Source organism: Ranitomeya imitator, chromosome 4, assembly GCF_032444005.1.
Source record: "Ranitomeya imitator isolate aRanImi1 chromosome 4, aRanImi1.pri, whole genome shotgun sequence".
NCBI lineage: Eukaryota > Metazoa > Chordata > Amphibia > Anura > Dendrobatidae > Ranitomeya > Ranitomeya imitator.
The window spans coordinates 689,474,990-689,491,383 of NC_091285.1; the positions used below are offsets into that span (position 1 = coordinate 689,474,990).

Below are 16,394 nucleotides of genomic sequence, written 5' to 3' on the forward strand. Positions count from 1 at the left end.
CCCCCTCCTGAGCCCATAAGGATGATGACTGTTCCATCTAATCAAATTATTTGTAGAAGTAGGTTTTCTATATATATAGTGGTCCCCAGGCGACCTTCACTATCCTTGCTGATTGTAACATCCAAGAAATTGATGGTATTTTTATCAATTTCTGATGTGAACCTAAGCCCAATATCATTGGTATTTAGGTCTTGAAAAAAGGTATTGAAGGAGGTGACATCACCTGTCCATAGGATCAAAACATCAATATAGCGCCCCCAGAATAATATCTGGGGCCACCACCAGGACAACCTCTCTTCATCAAAAAGCACGGTGTCCTCCCACTAGCCCAGGAGCAAGTTGGCATATGTGGGGGCACATAGACTGCCCATAGCCGTGCCCCTGAGCTGGTGGTAGAACTTCCCGTCAAAAAGAAAATAATTATGGGTTAGTATAAAATGAAGAAGGTGACCTATAAACTGATTATGTTCAGCAAACTGGATCCCCCTGGATTTTAGAAAAAAGTCAACAGCTCGTAGACCCGCGTCATGAGGGATGCTGCTATACAAGGCCTCCACATCTATCGATGCCAACAAGGTATCCTCCCCAACTGTAATATCCTCTATTTTTAACAATAAATCAGAGGTGTCACGTATATAGGATGGCAGGGCTGTCACGAATTCCCTTAAGACTTTGTCAATGTATATGCCATAATTCTGTGTGATGGAATCATTTCCCGAAACTATCGGTCGTCCCCTCAAGGGTACTAGTCCTTTATGCACCTTCGGAAGGGCATAAAACACAGGTATTGTTGGTATTTTTTGTGTCATAAAGTCCTTCTCATTCTTGGATATCAACCCAGATTCCAAAGCCTCATCCAGTATACAGCCCAACTCAGAGTTGAATTTCTCAGTGGGGTCTTTACGTAATAGCCCATATGTTGACTCATCCCTCAGTATCCTAAGACACATATCTCTATAGTTACCATGATCCAAAATTACCAGGTTACCCCCCTTGTCAGATGGTTTGAACACTAAATCCTTCTTTTCCGATAGGGCATCAAGAGCACTTCTTTCATTACAGAGTAAATTTGACATAGTTTTTCTTTTTTTGGCACCAAGTTTTTTTTAGATCAGTCAGTACCAATTGCATAAATATATCAATACTCGTGTTCATGGACAAGGGGGCATCCTTGTACTACTAGGTTTTACCGTATATACTGGAGTATAAGCCGACCCTAGTATAAGCCGACCCCCCTAAATTTGCAACAAAAAACTGGGAAAACTTAATGACTCGAGTATAAGCCTAGGGTAGGAAATGCAGCAGCTATCGGTAAATGTCAAAAATAAAAATAGATACCAATAAAAGTAAAATTAATTGAGACATCAGTAGGTTAAGTGTTTTTGAATATCCATATTGAATCAGGAGCCCCATATAATGCTCCATGCAGTTCATTATGGCCCCGTGTTATGCTCCATATAATGCTACATGTTCATTATGGCCCCATAGATGCCCCATATAATGCTCCATGCAGTTATGTCCCCATAGATGCTCCATATAATGCTCCATGCAGTTCTTTATGGCCCCATGTAATGCCCCATATAATGCTCCATGCAGTTCTTTATGGCTCCATATAATGCTCCATATAATGCTTCATGCAGTTATGGCCCCATAGATGCCCCATATAATGCTCCATGCAGTTATGGCCCCATAGATGCTCCATATAATGATTCATGCAGTTCTTTATGGCCCCATAGATGCCCCATATAATGCTCCATGCAGTTATGGCCCCATAGATGCTCCATATAATGCTTCATGCAGTTCTTTATGGCCCCATAGATGCTCCATATAATGCTCCATGCAGTTCTTTATGGCCCCATAGATGCCCCATATAATGCTCCATGCAGTTATGGCCCCATAGATGCTCCATATAATGCTCCATGCAGCTATGGCCCCATAGATGCCCCATATAATGCTCCATGCAGTTCTTTATGGCCCCATAGACGCTCCATATAGCCACATGTAATGCTGCTGCACTAAAAAAAAAAAAAAAAAAAGGCATACTCACCCTTCGTCACTGCTCCTCAGCGTCCCGTCTCTTCGCACTGACTGTTCAGGCAGAGGGCGGCGCGCACACTAATACGTCATCGCGCTCCCTGACCTGCACAGTCACTGCAGAGGACGCGGAAGACGAGGCGGCGGTGGAACGCGGAAAGGTGAATATGAAATACTCACCTGCTCCCGGCGCTCCTGACGCGGTGCCCGCACGTCCCACGTCTCTGGGAGCGGCAGCTTCTTCCTGTAGTGAGCGGTCACGTGGCCCCGCTCATTACAGTAATGAATATGCGGCTCCACCCCTATGGGAGCGGAGTCCATATTCATATCTTTAATGAGCGGTACCAGTGACAGCCGAACAGGGGAAGAAGCTGCCGTGCCCGAAGACCGTGGGACATGCGGGGACCGCGTCAGGAGCGCCGGGAGCAGGTGAGTATTTGACAGGCGTCGCTCCGCCCCCCCCCCCGCCTTCCATGACTCGAGTATAAGCCGAGAGGGGCACTTTCAGCCCATTTTTTGGGGCTGAAAATCTCGGCTTATACTCATATATACGGTAAGTTGGTAAATGGACCTGCTCCTATTGGTCTAGAGCTCTCTTCCAACATGCCGGTTAAAATCCTGACATCTGATAGTTCAGTCATATCAATACCCAAGGTCATGCATTCAGCGTGATCATGGCTTTTGAAAAATGTCTTCCATTTCAATTTCCGAGCAAAGAGGTTCATATCCTTAAACACATTCAAATTCATTAAATCTATTAGTTGGAACAAAACCCAAACCCCTATCAAGAACTGTCCTCTCCACATCAGACAAAACATCAGATGATAAATTAACTATCCTATTCTCGTCATTTTTACTCTTTAGTAGCGAGGGGCCCCTTGTCGCTCCCTTAGTTGATAAGGGAACGCCCGCCTCTCTAAAAAAGAGGAGGAGGACGCAGCTGATGATCCAGATGTGGCGGAATGACCCGAAAAAGATGTTTGATGGCCCATTCCACCTCTTGATGGAGCACATCTCTTCTTTCCTGACCTCCCCCATCTATCTCTACGGGGCCTGAATGCTGGGCTTGTTGTATTACCACCTGTCTTCCTAAAGGACTCGCTCCTTTCACTGTCTGATGTCTCAATACCTGATGATGACACACTTGGAGCTTCCGCCTATTGAGACAGATTCTCCTCCAATAAAAAAAACTAAACACTCTGTTGTCCTCTGTTGTCACAACTGCCCAGATTAAATTGCGTATGCTTCCTTTCCTTAATATCGGCTTGAAATTTTTCTATATTAGTCTGAAGGGTTGATTCCCTTCTATTAAAGTCAGGATCACTTCTATGTTTGGTAATACCGTCTATTAGTTCCGTAAGCCTCCTGCTTGTTCTATCAAACGTATTTTTCTCCTCTTGTAAGAGGATCTGCATAAATCTTACTGAACTCTCGAATAGCTCATTCCGCCACTTGTGCAATAGTTCAGGTGTCCTTGCCCTTCGTGCTGGAATAATGTTTAGTCTTAATCCTTAGGGTATAATTTTTGTTTTAATGCAATTCTCTAACATTTTGCGCACAGGGACAGTACACGGTGCAACTTCCATCATCCTTTATTATTGGCTTTTGTTGTTTGTCATCATTTCGACAATTCTGTTCATGACACATCCACCAAGAAAACGACAAATTTTGGAATTCATGAAGGTTTCCGTTATTATCAGGTCCAGGAAATAATTCTGAAAAGAAAAGACAAGTGTAAGTATGTGAACCCCCCAGAGCACAGCGCAAGGACAGTATGCAGAGAGGGTGGTCTGGTACCTGGATGGAGTGGGAGAGGCAGCCGTTGGTGCGGTGTGTGTAGCCCACCGTGTTCAGAGCCTCCCTGACGTAGTCGTCGCTGTTCTTCACGAGAATGTTGGGCTGCACATTTAGGGTCATATTCGTGGACACCAAGTACGGCAGAACAGACTGCGGGGACAGAGGGGACGGAGTAAGAACTGCTGCAAGTTTATTCACTGCTTTACTGTTACAAAGTGCTTTTATCTCCAGTCACTTCCAGAGCTGCACTCACTATGCAGCGCGCCAAAACGCGCGTTGGGGAGGACGCCATCCAGGAGAGTGAGATCCATATCACTTTTGTAAGCATTACTATTTTCTTCCACTTTTGGATTGATTTTATATACATTATTCATATCTACACCATGGATTCACTTTAATTCCCTTTGTAAACTTGTTTTTCACTGGAGTTGTTTTGTTTGCACCTAATCACTTTATTTGCATGATATCTATCCCATACACCTCCCTGTATGCACTTTACTAATAAAAAAAAATGGTATTACTTCGAGATTGGCACCTTGTTATTGGCCGCATTTCAGCTTATTATTTATGGCCAACTTTCTTATCTGGGAGTGCGGCCTTGTTTTTAATGAACTCTTTGTATACATTGATCTGTTGTTCTTATTGTGATCTGTGCATTACTGCAATTAATAAATAGCATTTATTTTTCACAGTTCTAAGATTGGACTTTATGGTCGGCAGTCACATCAAGAGCAGCAGCAGTGTGCCAATACATTTAAACTCTTCGGCGTTGGCTGTGCTAAGATGGGCAGCCACTTCAGAATGCTTAATGCAGAGCCCAGTGCAGCGGGGGAACAAGGAGGAGAGTACTGTATTTTTTTATGTGGTGTGCATAATACAGTATGGAGGACTATGGGAGTGCATTATACTATATGTAGGACTATGAGAAGTACATTAGACTGTATAGAGGAGAATTGGATGCATTATACTGTATGAAGCACTATGGGGGTGCATTATACTGTATGGAGGACTATGTGGAGTGCATTATACTGTATGGAGGACTATGGGGAGTGCATTATACTGTATGGAGGGCTATGGGGTGCATTATACTGTATGGATCACTATGGGCATAAACATTATAGTATATAGAGGACTTTAGTGAGAACAGTATGCTGTATGGAGGACTATGGGGACTGCATTATACTGTATGGAGGACTATGTAGAGTGCATTATATTATATGGAAAACTTTGGAGAGTGCATTATACTGTATGGAAAACTGGGGCGTGAATTATACTATATGGAGGACTATGGGGAGTGCATTGTACTGTGCGGAGGACTATGGAGAGAGCATCATACTGTAATGAGGACTATAAGGAGTGCATTACACTATATGGAGTACTATGGGGAGTGTATTATACTGTATGGCGGGCTATGGGGAGAGCATCATACTGTAATGAGGGCTATGGGGAGCGCATTACCCTATATGCAGGACCATGGGGAGTGCATTATACTATATGGAGGACTATAGGGAGAGCATTATACTATATGGAGGACTATGGGGTAGTGCATTATACTTTATGGAGGACTACTCACACCTGATTGTCCTTAGTCCCAGATATATTCGTAGTCTGCTCCAGCCATCTTCCAAATTCCATCTTTCAAATTACAGATTTCTATTTATACTACTCTGAATTAGACTACAATTGGACTGGAATTGACTGTAAGGTAACTGAATATAAAACCACTGCAATGTTACGGTTTCTTTTCACTTTCACCCCAATACTACTCTATTTTCCCCTACCTCCTGTAATCTCCCCACCTAGTAAGGAACAAGTAATTTTCCACTCCATCTTCCCATGCCATCTCACCTTCTCCTCACAACTGTTCCTCCCCATACAATCCTTTTTCTCCAGACACGCACGGCCACATCATGTCCTATCCTGCTCCCACCTTCTGACGCTCTGTTTACTACTCCTCATTGCTGGCGACGTATCTCCAAATCCTGGCCCTCCTCAACACATCCCCACACTCATTTCGAACACCCTACCACGATCCTCTACATGTTTTTGAAGTGATGATAACCTCATACCCATTCATCCAGCCCCCCCCAACCCCCGTCCCCTTACCTGGAGCACTATGGAACACTCTGTCTGCAACAAACTGCCGTTTATCCATGACCTCTTTTTCACCAACAAACTTTCCTTCCTTGGCATCCCTGAAACCTGGCTCACCCCCTCTGACTCAGCCTCTCCAGCTGCACTTTCCTACCGTGGATTCCATCTCTCTCACACCACTCGCCCCACCAACAAACATGGTGGAGGAGTTGGCTTGCTCCTGTCCGATACCTGCTCCTTTACCCCAATTCCACTACCACCCTCCGCTACTCTTCACTCGTTTGAGGTGCACTTCATCTGCATCTACTCTCCCTCCAACCTCCAGCTGGCTGTCATCTACCGCCCCCAAAACTAGCCATCTCCACCTTTCTCGACCACTTCAGCACCTGGCTACTTCATTTCCTCTCTGCTGACATCCCCACTATTATCATGGGTGACTTCAATATCCCCATTGATACTTCCACCTCAGCTGCCTCTAAACTTTTATTGCTCACTGCCTCCTTCAGCCTCACTCAATGGTCCTCTGTGGCCACTCACAAAAATGGTCACACACTGGACCTTATCTTCACCTGCCTCTGTTCCCTTACTCACTGTAACCAAATTTGTGATACCTGACCCCAGGGCTAAAAGGCAAAGCTCTGGAGGCGTTTCCATCTCTCCCACCAGACCAAGATAAAGACTATGAGGCCATCAAGCAGGCCCTGATAACAAAGTGCCTGCGTACACCTGAGGTTTACCCTAGAAAGTTCCAGAACCTCCAACGTGGCCCACACGACAGTTACAGCGATGTGGCACATGGACTCGGGACCCACTTTGACCAGTGGACCCAATGACTGTCAGTGACCACCTTTGCACAGCTGCGGGACCTGATGATCAAAGACCAGTTCTTACATTTTTGCCCAGCTGAGGTGCAACAGTTCATGATGGACCGAGAGCCCAAAGACGTGACTAAAGCAGCGCAGATGGCTGATGCCTATGAGGCCAACCGGAGACCGGATGTGCAGAAACCAGTCACTGCCAGCTGGAGTGGGGTGAGCCTGAAACCAACCCCAATACCCCTGCCAGCCGATTCACCGGAGGTCCTGTCCCGTTTGCCAACAACACCAGGCCTACATCCGACCCTCGCAAGTGTTTTTCCTGCAATCGGACTTGTCATATCAGCGCCACGTGTCCAGGAAAGCAGAAGAACCTCCCTGTCAAGGACGCAGGGCCTGATGCAGGAGTTCTTTTGGTGGGTGGTGTGGTTGGGAGGGTCTATGACAACGTGCAGCACGTCACCGTGGGGGGCCATGTCGCCAAAGGCCTCAAGGACACCGTTGCTGAACGAACCCTCATCCGACCCGAACTGGCGGCCCCTGAAGAGAATATTCCGGGGAAAACCCTGACTGTCACCGGGATTGGGGGCATCCGCTGTCCCCTACCAATGGCTCGGGTGTATATAGATTGGGGTGCCGGGAGCGGGGTGAAGGAAGTGGGGCTGTCCGATAACTTGCCCACTGATGTTTCATTGGGGACTGATTTGGGGCGGATGGTTGCATATTATGTCCCTGACTCCCCTCCCCGATCAAATGCTGATGATAGTGATGGGAAATTGCATGTGCTACCTGACAATGCTTTACCGATTAATGATGTACCGGATAACCATTTTTCTGAAAATGCCGAGGAAATACTGATGATGCTGATGATGTAAATGTGCATGCTTTACCTGCTAACCATTTATTTCCTAAGGATGATATGTTCACAGGTGCCGGAGTGCTCAGCAATATCACTCTGCGGGGTGGGATGGCTGAGGAAGCCCTAACAGGAGCAAGTGATGGTGCAAAGGGAAATGGGGAGATGCATGGGGACCGTGAGGAAAGTGATGCCGTGCAACTGACCAGTGTCACAGATGAAGGTAACTGCCCCATAAGTAGCACTGCTCCTGGGATGTTGTGGGTGGATTGGGAGGTAAAACCCATAGCAACGCCGGCTGATTGGTCTGTGGAAATCCCCAGGGAGACAGCCTACGTAGCTGCTGTCACCCGGAGTTAGAATGCCGGGAAAGCAGATAACGTTCTGCCTTCTGGACCCTCCTCAGTCACAGGGGTGACTGAACCAGAGATGGACTCAGAGCAGGTCCCAGAGGGTTCCCATGGGGGAGGGACCCTGACATCACTTCTGGCTGCCCCTAGCCAGGAGTTCCAGGCTGCTTTGAGACACCTCACCAAGACCCCTACCTCCGTGATTGATAAGGAGAGGGTGTTCTGGGAACGAGGGAGGTTGTAACGGGAGACAGTACCCGGTCAATCCCAAAAGGCTTGGGAGTGGGAAAGACAGCTGGTCGTCCCGTACCAATTCAGGGGTGAGTTGTAGCGGATTGCCCATGAGATTCCACTCGCTGGACACTTGGGGATCAGCAAAACTAAGGCCCGGCTGTCTCAACACTTCTATTGGCTCAAGATGGGGACAAATGTGACAAACCACTGCCGCTCTTGTATCACCTGCCAAAGAGTGGGGAAGGCAGGGCCTGCTCTTAAGGCTCCCCTGATCCCTTTGCCAGTGATAGAGGAGCTTTTCCAGAGGATCACGGTGGACATTGTGGGCCCGCTGGCTGTCCCCAGCAGCTCTGGAAAGCAATACATCCTCACTCTGGTAGACTACGCTACACGGTACCCAGAGGCAGTGGCTCTGTCCTCAACTAGTGCTGATAAGGTGGCGGATCCACTTCTGGCCATCTTTTCATGGGTAGGATTTCCCAAGAAGATGCTTACCGATCAAGGGACCCACAAGAGCAAGCGACACTACTCTATCCTCCTCCTCCTGGACCTGTCCTCTGCCTTTGACACAGTGGACCATTCCCTATTACTACAGACCCTCTCATCCCTTGGAATCACAGACTTGGCCCTATCCTGGATCTCGTCATACCTAACTGACTGAACATTCAGCGTCTCCCATTCACACACCACCTCCTCACTTCGCCCCCTATCTGTCAGAGTCCCGCAAGGTTCAGTTCTAGGGCCCCTGCTCTTCTCCATTTACACTTTTGGCCTGGGACAGCTCATAGAATCTCACGGTTTTCAGTATCTTCTCTATGCTGATGACACACCGATCTACATCTCTGGACCAGATATCACCACCCTACTAAGCAGAATCCCTCAATGTCTATCCGCTATTTCATCCTTCTTCTCCGCTAGATTTCTAAAACCTAACATGGACAAAACAGAATTCATTGTCTTTTCCCCATCCCACACGACCCCCCCAACGAACCTATCCATTACAGTAAACGGCTACCCACTCTCGCCAGTCCCACAAGCTCGCTGTCTCGGGGTAATCCTTGACACTGATCTCTCCTTCAAACCGCATATCCAAGCCCTTTCCACTTCTTGCTGCCTTCAACTCAAAAATATTTCACGGATCCGTACATTTCTAAACCAAGAATCTGCAAAAACCCTAGTCCATGCCCTCATCATCTCCCACCTCAACTACTGTAACCTCCTGCTCTGTGGCCTCCCCTCGAACACTCTCGCACCCCTCCAATCTATTATAAACTCAGCTACCCGACTAATCCACCTGTCCCCTTCTATTTCCCGGCCTCTCCGCTCTGTCAATCCCTTCACTGGCTCCCCATTACCCAGAGACTCCAGAACAAAAGCCTAACCATGACATACAAAGCTATCCACAACCTGTCTCCTCCATACATCTGTGACCTCGTCTCCCGGTACTTTCCTGCACGCAACCTCCGATCCTCACAAGATCTCCTTCTCTACTCCCCTCTTATCTCCTCTTCCCACAATCGCATACAAGATTTCTCTTGCGTATCACCCCTACTCTGGAACTCTCTACCACAACATATCAGACTCTCACCTACCATCGAAACCTTCAAAAAGAACCTGAAGACTCACCTCTTCCGACAAGCCTACAACCTGCAGTAATCACTGATCGACCAAACCACTGCACGACCAGCTCTATCCTTACCTACTGTATCCTCACCCATCCCTTGAAGATTGTGAGCCCTTGCGGGCAGGGTCCTCTCTCCTCCTGTACCAGTTGTGACTTGTATTGTTCAAGATTATTGTACTTGTTTTTATTATGTATACCCCTCCTCACATGTAAAGCTCCATGGAATAAATGGCGCTGTAATAATAATAAATAATGATATTAATACTGGTTGAGACCCAAGGACGCGACTGGGAGCGGTACCTCCCACACCTGCTATTCGCTTACCGAGAGGTTCCGCAGGCCTTGACGGGGTTCTCCCTCTTTGAGCTCCTGTATAGGAGGCCAATCCGGAGACCCCTTGGGTTGGTAAGGGAATCCTGGGAAGAGGAGCCGAACCCTTCTGAAGTGTCCATAGTGGAGTATGTCATGCGCTTGCACTGGTATGACCAGAACACCTGGGAGCGGACCTACCAGCTGGGTCAAAAGGTGTGGGTGTTGGTCCCCATACCAAAGGATAAGCTTCAGGCAGCCTGGGAAGGCCTGTACGTCGTCCACCAACAGCTCAACCCAGTCCCATAAGTGGTCACGCTTGACCATGCTCGGGGTAGGCGAAAGTCCTTTCACATCAATATGATGAAGGCTCATCACGAACGTGAAGCCTACCTCTTACCGCTCTGCAGCCTGCCTGAAGATGGCAAGGAAGACCCCCTCCTGGACATGCTGGCACAAGCCAAGGCTGGTGGGTCCATTAATGACGTGGAGGCAAGCGCCTAACTAACTGAACCCCATGCGCCAGGAGATCTATGAGATGTTACAGCTGGGGGTGATTCAACGGTCCAAAAGTGCATGGGCCTCACCTGTAGTCCTCGCGCCAAAGAAGGATTGGACCACCCGGTTCTTCGTGGACTACAGGGGGCTCAACGCCATCACAGCCTCTGACGCGCACCCAATGCTGAGCATTGAGCTGCTTGAGCGGTTAGCTGGTGCCAAATATCTGTCCATAATGGATCTGAGTCGGGGATACTGGCAGATCATTGCCATCTTCAGTTCCTCCTGGGATGAACACCTTTAGCATCTACAGGAGGTGCTCAGGTGAATTCAAGCAGGTCAAACCATCAAGCCAGGGAAGTGCCAGATGGGCATGAGAGAGGTCCACTATCTGGGCACCGGGTAGACGGGAACTCCATGAGGCCAGAGCCTGGGAAAGTGGATGCAATCGCGTCCTGGCCCACCTTCAGGACCAAGAAGCAGGTGATGACCTTCCTGGGCACTGCAGGGTTCTATAGGCACTTTGTACAAAACTATAGTAGCCTGGCAAAAACTTTGACGGACCTCACCAAGAAGAAGCTACCCCAAACAGTCAACTGGACAGATGGCTGTGAGGGGGCCCTCCAGGCTTTGAAAACAGCCCTGTGCAACTCTACTGTGTTAAAAAGCAGTTTACAGCAGTCCTCCGTTCCTGATGCAGACCGACACCAGTGAGTTTGGATTCGGTGCTGTGCTCAGCCAGGTCAACTCGGGGAACCAAGAGCACCCCGTGTTGTACCTGAGCCGGAAGCTTCTGCCGAGGGAAGTGGCCTATTCCACCATCAAGAAAGAGTGTCTGACCATTGTCTGGATCCTGCAATGTTTGCAGCCCTACCTGTACGGTCGCACCTTCACTGTGATGACTGACCACAACCCTCTGCGCTGGCTACACGCCATGTGTGGAACCAATGGAAGGTTGCTACGCTGGAGCCTTGCCCTCCAACAGCATGACTTTACTGTGAAACACAAAAAAGGCAGCGAGCATGGCAAGGCAGATGGGTTGTCCCACCGGGGTGAATCTGTCAAGGTGCGCATAGAGGAGTACCGAGAGGTCCTGCCTCCGTAGCGCAATCCAAAAGGTGGAGGTGTCACTATAATGTAAAAAATGCCATGTTCGGCGTAATTTTTCAGAAGGTGCCATGGTTCCAGACACACGCTGTGGGCTCTGACACCCCTTTCCTCTCTGCCTGCCAGAACAGGCTGGAATTTTAAGCCACTCTTTTTCCCCCTCCCCAGGAATGTCTTTGTCACTGTGAAGCCAAAAATAAAGAGTAGCAAAGCATGGCAATTCCTTTGTGTAGTTACAGTGGTCCTTTAAGACCAAATATATCGAAACAGGATAGTCACAGAAATAGGCTGTTCATATTTCCGGAAACCGCAGGGACAGAGCTCCTAACTGGTGGGTTGGGGAGCCCAGCACTTAGCCGAAAGTGAGACATGCATTATTGCTTAACTGGGGCTCCTAGCCAAGATGTGTTTCCACTTAAATTAACCTCCAGGACTTGCTGAGCATAGTGATAACTTTGTCTTTCTGCTACGAGGTTCACATGCCAAAATATGTGTAAAAATGGCTTTTCATAATGTTAAGAAAGGGGCGTATTCAGACCACTCCATGATGTCACGACCAGAGGGCATATCTTAACCCTGCTGAGTTTTGAGTGAGTCTTTGCCCAGGAAAAGAGCTAACAGCTGCTCTGCAAACTGCTCCGATGCACTCTGATGTTCGCCCCTCCCCCAGCCACATGGTTTGCCATGATCTGAAATGATATTAGAGAACTGTGGTTTTTTTTCAACTTTAATCCTTTTTTATTTGTTATTGGGGCTGTTTCTCTGCAAAGGGACCAGGACGACTGATCTATGTACATGAAAGAAAGAATGGTGCCATGTATCGTGATATTTTGAGTGCAAACCTTCCATCAGCAAAGGCATTGAAGATGAAATATGGATGGGTCTTTCAGCATGATAGTGATCCCAAGCTAACCACTAGGGCAATGAAGCAGTGGCTTCGTAAGAAGCATATGAAGGGCCTGGAGTGGCCTAGCCAGTCTCCAAATCTCAACCCCATAGAAAACCTTTGGAGGGAGTTGAAAGTCCATGTTGCCCAGCGACAGGCCCAAAAGGGGGAGCCAGAGAGCTGCAAGTTCCAATCCGGAACTGGGAAGTGGGATATAGATAAATCCCCTTCAGAAAGAACTGGGGCAACCAAACAACCCTGGTTCATGACATATTAGTGTGAGAGGGGATGATAAAGATATCCTCCCTGTGATTTGAGACAGGAGGACTATGGGGTGTCTATTATATGGAGGACTATGGAGATTGCATTACACCATATGGAGAACTATGGGGTGTGCATTATACTGTATGGAGGACGATGGGGAGTGCATTATACTATATGGAGGACGATAGGGAGTGCATTATACTGTATGGAGGACTATGGGGCATGCATTACACTATATGGAGGACCATAGGGAGTGCATTATACTATATGGAGGACTATGGGGAGTGCATTATACCATGTGGAGGATTAAGGGGAGTGCATTATACTGTATGTAGGACTATGGGGAGTGTATTATACAATATGTTTGACTATCGGGAATGCATTATACTGTATGGAGGACTATGCAGTGTGTATTATATGATATGGAGGACTATGGGGTGTGGATTATACTGAGTTGAGGACTATGGGGAGTGCATTATACTGTATGGAGGACTATGTTGAGTGTATTACATGACATGGAGGACTATTGGGAGAGCATCATACTGTAATGAGGATGATAGGGAGTGCATTATACTGTATGGAGGACTATGGGGCGTGCATTATACTATATGGAGGACTACTGGCAGTGAATTATATTATATGGAGAACTATGGGGAGTGCATTAAACTATATTTAGGACTATGGTGAGTGCATTATACTATATGTAGGACTTTGGGGAGTGCATTATACTATATGTAGGACTATGGGGAGTGCATTATACTGTATGGAGGACTATGGGGTGTGTATTATATGGAGGACTATGGTGATTGCATTACACCATATGGAGAACTATGGGGTGTACATTGTACTGTATGGAGGTCTGTGGGGAGAGCATTATTCTATATGGAGGACAACGGGGAGTGCATTATACTGCATGGAGGACTATGGGGCATGCATTATACTATATGGAGGACCATGGGGAGTGCATTATACTATATGGATGACTATGGGGAGTGTATTATACTATATGGAGGATTATGGGGAGTATATTATACTGTATGTAGGACTGTGGGGAGTGCATTATACAATATGTAGGAGTATCGGGAATGCATTATACTGTATGGAGGACTATGGGGTGTGTATTATATTGTACTGTATGGAGGACTATAGGGTGTGGATTATACTGCATTGAGGACTATGGGGAGTGCATTATACTGTATGGAGGACTGTGTATATGGAGTGTATTACACTGCTTGCAAGACTATTGGGAGAGCATCATACTGTAATGAGGACGATGGGGAGTGCATTATACTGAATGGAGGACTATGGGGCGTGCAGTATACTATATGGAGGACCATGGGGAGTACATTATACTATATGGAGGACTATGGAGAGTGCATTATACTATATATGGAGGATTATGGGGAGTTCATTATACTATATGTAGGATTGTGGGGAGTGCATTATACAATATGTAGCACTATTGAGGGTGCATTATACTGTATAGAGGACTATGGGGTGTGTATTATATGATATGGAGGACTATGGGGTGTGGATTATACTGCATTGAGGACTATGGGGAGTGCATTATACTGTATGGAGGACTATGTGGAGCATATTACACTACATGGAGGACTACTGGGAGAGCATCATACTGTAATGAGGACAGTGGGGAGTCCATTATACTGTATGGAGGACTATGGGGCATGCATTATACTATATGGAGGACTATGAGAAGTTCATTACACTATATGAAGTACTATGGGGGCATTCTACTATATGGAGGATTATGGGGAGTGCTTTATACTATATGGAGGACTATGAGAAGTGCATTATACTTTATGAAGGACAATGGGGAGTGCATTCTACTATATGGAGGACTATGGGGAGTGCATTAGGCTGTATTGAGGACTATTGGTAGTGCATTACACAATATAGAATATGGAAGACCATGTGGAATGCATTTTACCATATGGAAGTGTCACAACTCTGTTATCGAGTGTCCCAGGAAAAGGGGCTCCTTCCTTGTGCCTAACGCTAGGGGAGCTCTAGCTTGCACTGTTCCCCTGATTACTTCTGCTGGTGAAGACACCAGGGCCATGTACCTTGCCATATCTCCTGAATCCGCCCTCAGTCTGTATCCTTGCTTCACCCATGACAGAGAGGAGTAATAGTGTACCGTAATACACCAACCAAACTAACAAGGTAATACAAACAGGGATAATGAAAAATACCAAACACATATGCACACATATATAACAGTGGAATGCAACGGGGAGTGGAGGATGGGGTTAAACAAAAGGAGAAGGTGAATAATGACAATAAAAACCTAGCAACAGTCACAGATAAATCCACCAAATGCGTTGTCAAATAACAACCAACAACCTCCAGCCATGCAGCATAAGCTAACTCTGATAATGAGTGGTAGCTAGTACCCAGATTATACAGGAGATGGGAGTGGCAAACAGTGCACAGCTGAGCCTTAATGCAAGGAAAGCTTCCAGGAGCCCTCAACTGAGCAGATTAACCCCTGCACTGCTAAAAGAAAACTGCACTGTTTATTATGTAAGTGAAGTGCTTCTAATCAGTGCAGGAGTAGGAGAAATCAGACTTAGGGGGCCATCATACAATAACAGGTCATCATACAGTGTGGGAGATAATGTGTACAGTGTTGGAGCCATCAAACAGTTTGGAGACTACTAAGGGGTCAGTATAGTGTGTGGGTGGTACTATACAGTGAGGGGTCATTATACTGTAGATTGGAGCTGTACCGGAGGAGGCTCGGAATAAATTTAGAATGGGTACTTATTGTTATAGGGACACTTAGGATATTGTGACTGTCAAAAGGGCACGCAGGGCATTATTACTTTATAGGGGGCAAAATATTGGCACTGTTTTCTAGGGCACTTGCACCCGGCATTACTATATTCTAGAGGGGTGCTTTAGAATTTAGAGTTCACACAGAACCACACAGCAGGTGCAGTAACAGGGTCACATATGGCAGCAGCGGCTCAGTATTGGGGTATCAGGTTTAGTAATAGGGACACATATGGCAGCAGCGGCTCAGTATTGGGGTATCAGGTGTAGTAATAGGGACACATACGGCAGCAGCGGCTCAGTATTGGGGTATCAGGGGCAGTAATAGGGACACATACGGCAGCAGCGGCTCAGTATTGGGGTATCAGGGGCAGTAATAGGGACACATACGGCAGCAGCGGCTCAGTATTGGGGTATCAGGTGCAGTAATAGGGACACATACGGCAGCAGCGGCTCAGTATTGGGATATCAGGTGCAGTAATAGGGACACATGCGGCAGCAGAGGCTCAGTATTGGGGCATCAGGTGCAGTAATAGGGACACATACGGCAGCAGCGGCTCAGTATTGGGGTACCAGGTGCAGTAATAGGGACACATACGGCAGCAGCGGCTCAGTATTGGGGTATCAGGGGCAGTAATAGGGACACATACTGCAGCAGAGGCTCAGTATTGGGGTATCAGGGGCAGTAATAGGGACACATACGGCAGCAGCGGCTCAGTATTGGGGTATC

General features: G+C 47.1%; 1 protein-coding gene across 1 annotated transcript in view; it reads right to left on the reverse strand.

Annotated features, from left to right (window-relative positions):
* Nucleotides 1-3,610: 3,610 nt before the first annotated feature.
* The window catches only part of LOC138677371 (very-long-chain 3-oxoacyl-CoA reductase-like), a 69,132-nt gene continuing 56,348 nt past the window's right edge, over nt 3,611-16,394 (reverse strand). Inside the window, exons 10-11 of the mRNA XM_069767442.1 lie at nt 3,832-3,981; nt 3,611-3,749 (exon numbers count right to left, since the gene is read on the reverse strand). Coding sequence (XP_069623543.1) covers nt 3,630-3,749; nt 3,832-3,981 — 270 coding nt within the window. The 3' untranslated portion in view covers nt 3,611-3,629. The remainder of the gene's footprint in view (nt 3,750-3,831; nt 3,982-16,394) is intronic.